Source organism: Lipotes vexillifer, unplaced genomic scaffold, assembly GCF_000442215.2.
Source record: "Lipotes vexillifer unplaced genomic scaffold, Lipotes_vexillifer_v1.1 scaffold397, whole genome shotgun sequence".
Lineage (NCBI taxonomy): Eukaryota > Metazoa > Chordata > Mammalia > Artiodactyla > Lipotidae > Lipotes > Lipotes vexillifer.
Window position 1 is genome coordinate 1,899,649 of NW_006772681.1, and position 4,641 is coordinate 1,904,289.

Here is a 4,641-nt window from a genome sequence, read left to right on the forward strand (position 1 = left end):
CATATATATGGTTCTTGTTTTTGTATCCATTCAGCAATCCTGTGTCTGTTGGTTGGAGCATCTAATCCATACACGTTTAAGGTAATTATTGATATGTATGTTCTTATGACATTTTCTTAATTGTTTTGGGTTTGTTTTTGTAGGTCCTTTTCTTCTCTTGTGTTTCCCACTTAGAGAAGTTCCTTTAGCATTTGTTGTAGAGCTGGTTTGGTGGTGCTGAATTCTCTTAGCTTTTGCTTGTCTGTAAAGCTTTTGATTTCTCCATCGAATCTGAATGAGATCCTTGCTGGGTAGAGTACTCTTGGTTTTAGGTACTTCCCTTTCATCACTTTAAGTATGTCATGCCACTCGCTTCTGGCTTGTAGAGTTTCTGGTGAGAAATCAGCTGTTAAACTTATGGGAGTTCCCTTGTATGTTATTTGTCGTTTTTCCCTTGCTGCTTTCAGTAATTTTTCTTTGTCTTTAATTTTTGCCAATTTGATTACTATGTGTCTCAGCATGTTTCTCCTTGGGTTTGTCATGTAAGGGACTCTCTGCGCTTCCTGGACTTGGGCGGCTATTTCCTTTCCCATGTTAGGGAAGTTTTCGACTATAATCTCTTCAAATATTTTCATGGGTCCTTTCTCTTCTCCTTCTAGGACCCCTTTAATGCGAATGCTGCTGTGTTTAATGTTGTCCCAGAGATCTCTTAGGCTGTCTTCATTTCTTTTCATTCTTTTTCCTTTATTCTGTTCCGCAGCGGTGAATTCCACCATTCTGTCTTCCAGGTCACTTATCCGTTCTTCTGCCTCAGTTATTCTGCTATTGATTCCTTCTAGTGTAGTTTTCATTTCAGTTATTGTATTGTATCTCTGTTTGTTCTTTTTCTTTTTTTGCTGTACACGGGCCTCTCACTGCTGTGGCCTCTCCCGTTGCGAAGCACAGGCTCCGGATGCGCAGGCTCAGCAGCCATGGCTCACTGGCCCAGCCGCTCCGTGGCATGTGGGATATTCCCGGACCGGGGCACGAACCCGCGTCCCCCGCATCGGCAGGCGGACTCTCAACAACTGCGCCACCAGGGAAGCCCCTCTGTTTGTTCTTTAATTCTTCTAGGTCTTTGTTAAACATTTCTTTCATCTTCTCAATCTTTGCCTCCATTCTTTTTTCGAGGTCCTGCATCATCTTCACTATCATTATTCTGAATTCTTTTTCTGGAAGATTGCCTATCTCCACTTCATTTAGTTGTTTTTCTGGAGTTTTATCCTGTTCCCTCATCTGGTACATAGCCCTCTGCCTTTTCATCTTGTCTATCTTTCTGTGAATGTGGTTTTTGTTCCACAGGCTGCAGGATGGTAGTTCTCGCTTCTGCTGTCTGCCCTCTGGTAGATGAGGCTATCTACAAGGCTGGTGCAAGTTTCCTGATGGGAGGGACTGGTGGTGGGCAGAGCTCAGTAAAACTTTAATCTGCTTGTCTGCTGATGGGTGGGGCTGGGTTCCCTCCCTTTTGGTTGTTTGGCCTGAGGTGACCCAACACTGAAGCCTCCCTGGCCTCTTTGGTGCGGCTAATGGCAGACTCTGGGAGGGCTCATGCCAAGGAGTACTTCCCAGAACTTCTGCCAGTGTCCTTGTCCTCACGGTGAGACACAGCCACCCGCTGCCTCTCCAGGAGCCCCTCTAACACAAGCAGGTAGGTCTGGTTCAGTCTCCTATGGGGTCACTGCTCCTTCCCCTGGGTCCCGATGCACACACTACTTTGTGTGTGCCCTCCAAGAGTGGAGTCTCTGTTTCGCCCAGTCCTGTCAAAGTCCTGCAGTCAAATCCCGCTAGCCTTCAAAGTCTTATTCTCTAGGAATTCCTCTTCCCGTTGCTGGACCCCCAGGTTGGGAAGCATGATGTTGCACTCAAAACCTTCACTCCAGTGGGTGGACTTCTGTGGTATAAGTGTTCTCCAGTTTGTGAGTCACCCACTCAGCAGTTAAGGGATTTGATTTTATTGTGATTGTGTCCCTCCTACCGTCTCACTGTGGCTTCTCCTTCGTCTTTGGATGTGAGGTATCTTTTTTGGTGAGTTCCAGTGTCTTCCTGTTGATGATTGTTCAGCAGTTAGTTGTGATTCCGCTGCTCTCGCAGGAGGGAGTAGGAGCATGTCCTTCTACTCTGCCATCTTGAACCAGTCTCCAGCATTGGGTCTCAGTTGCAGCATGAGGGATCCTTCACTGCGGCACACGGACTTCTCTCCATTTGTGGTGCATGGGCTCCAGAGTGTGTGGGCTCTGTAGTTGTGGCCCGTGTGCTCAGTATTTGTGGCGCACAGGCTTAGTTGCCTCACGGCACGTGGGATCTTAGTTCCCCAACTAGGGATCAAATCCCCTGCATTGGAAGGGGGATTCTTAACCACTGGACTGCCAGGGAAGTCCCTCTTGGACATCATTTTGTATTTAGTCTTATTTTTCAGCAAACAAACAAGTATTTATATATGTGTATATATACACAGTATATATATATATTTTTTTTTTTTTTTTTTTTTTTTTTTTGGTACGCCCGGGGGCCTCTCACTGCGGTGGCCTCTCCCGTTGCGGAGCACAGGCTCCGGGCGCGCAGGCCCAGCGGCCATGGCTCACGGGCCCAGCCGCCCCGCGGCATGTGGGATCCTCCCGGACCGGGACACGAACCCGTGTTCCCTGAATCGGCAGGCGGACTCTCAACCACTGCGCCACCAGGGAAGCCCCCACAGTATATATTTTTGTGTGTATATGTCTGTGTAAAATATCTCTTTGTAAAACTTTAATCTCCAGCAAAATAAACTTTTAAAGGATCTCAAGGATTATGTCTATTGTGCTTTGCAGAAGCAAGGCACTAGTGGCCCCTGGCTATGATGACCATTCATCTTGGTTTGCCTGAATTATCTGGGTTTTGGCTGTTGTCTTGGCATAATTATTATAGTGTCTTCTTTCACTCCAGAAGTATCCTGGTTTGGACAGTGGTTCTCCTGCCCATGGGCCAGACGCTTTATTTGGCCTGTTTAGGGTGTTTTAATATTTTATTTCATTTTTCTTTTGTTCAATTTTTAACTTACACATAAAGATCTTTTATATGAAAATTTTTTTTTAAATCAGAAGCTATGGCAATACTGGTTTGCAATTTCTACATGGTAACTGTTGTCAAGCTAAATGATGGTCACCTCTTTTGGCCACCTCTTTTAGGATGGGAAGTATGCTTTCTGCCGTGTTCATTTATGGACGTTGATCCCTGACCCCTGAAATCATTTGAGTTTGCAACCCTTGTTATGTAGTAATTTAAGTATAGTGTGGATACACAGAAAATATTGATAACAGTGTAGTTTTACTCTGTCACCAGTAACAGTACCTATATTCCTTTCAAATCTTTTGCTTGCCTGACATATATTATCATTCAGTAACTGTTAGTTTCCATTTTCCATAGACCAATGTTTAAAATTGGACAGCTTTCATGAGAATTACTTGAGGAATTTGTTAAAACTGCTGCCTTGGGCTTCCTTGGTGGCACAGTGGTTGAGAGTCCGTCTGCCAGTGCAGGGGACACGGGTTCGTGCCCTGGTCCGGGAGGATCCCACATGCCACGGAGCGGCTGGGCCGTTGAGCCATGGCCACTGAGTCTGCGCGTCCGGAGCCTGTGCTGCGCAACGGGAGAGGCCACAACAGTGAGAGGCCCGTGTACCGCAAACAAACAAACAAACAAACTGCTGCCTTAGTTCAGACCTTGAGGTCTGTCAGTCTGCATTTTTAACAAGTTCCCCTACATGATTGTTATGTCACTAAAATTTGGAAACCACTGCTATAGACTACAAAGTATTTTCAAAACTTGACTTTAAATGTTTTTTAATATTTTATTTGCATACTAAATAGGATTTACAGGTCTGAAAGAAATATTTAGTAATTCTATTTTGTGTGTGTGTGTGTGTGTGTTATTTATAATAACTACCAATGTGAAAATTTAGATAAATGTAGTATTTTTGTGTGTATGTTAATATGCTTACTTACATGAAGTCACAAAATGGCTTTTTTTCCCCAGATTTTAAAGGGAGAATGCCTTCTGGACCTTTCTAGTTTTACTGATAATAGGTAAGTGTCTAGCACTGATGGTATCTGGCGTATCATAAGCTATCAATATGATTTGTTGGAGTTTGTTAAGTGAGATGTTGTATGAAGGTAACTGCTCCAAATTCAAGTTCCTTCTGCTTCCGTGGCATTGAGTGGGTGTTATCACTAAGCCTTGCTGTCTTTAAGTACATTTATTTTAAGATCCCATTTGCTCTTAAAACAGCTGCTCTCCTGAGAAACTCATAAACAGACCCAGTGACTTCTGTATTTGAGTTTACATTTTTTGTAAACTAATATTGGCAAATTAATCGAATATTGGCAAATTCAGAATGTGCTTATATTTCAAGGCCACACACAATTGTTTCCTCAATGATTGGGTCTTAATTAGGTTCAACTAGTTTCTAGATTAAGTGTATATTCTTTTTTATTTTTTTAACATCTTTATTGGGGTATAATTGCTTTACAATGGTGTGTTAGGTTCTGCTTTATAACAAAATGAATCAGTTATACATATACATATGTTCCCATATCTCTTCCCTCTTGCATCTCCCTCCTTCCCACCCTCCCTATCCCACCTCTCCAG

At 43.5% G+C, this 4,641-nt stretch overlaps 1 protein-coding gene across 1 annotated transcript in view; it reads left to right on the plus strand.

The window, feature by feature from the left end:
- The window catches only part of RBL1 (RB transcriptional corepressor like 1), a 75,192-nt gene that overhangs the window by 18,139 nt on the left and 52,412 nt on the right, over positions 1-4,641 (plus strand). The window contains exon 7 of the mRNA XM_007447731.1: positions 4,030-4,079. Within this exon, the coding sequence (XP_007447793.1) occupies positions 4,030-4,079 (50 nt within the window). The remainder of the gene's footprint in view (positions 1-4,029; positions 4,080-4,641) is intronic.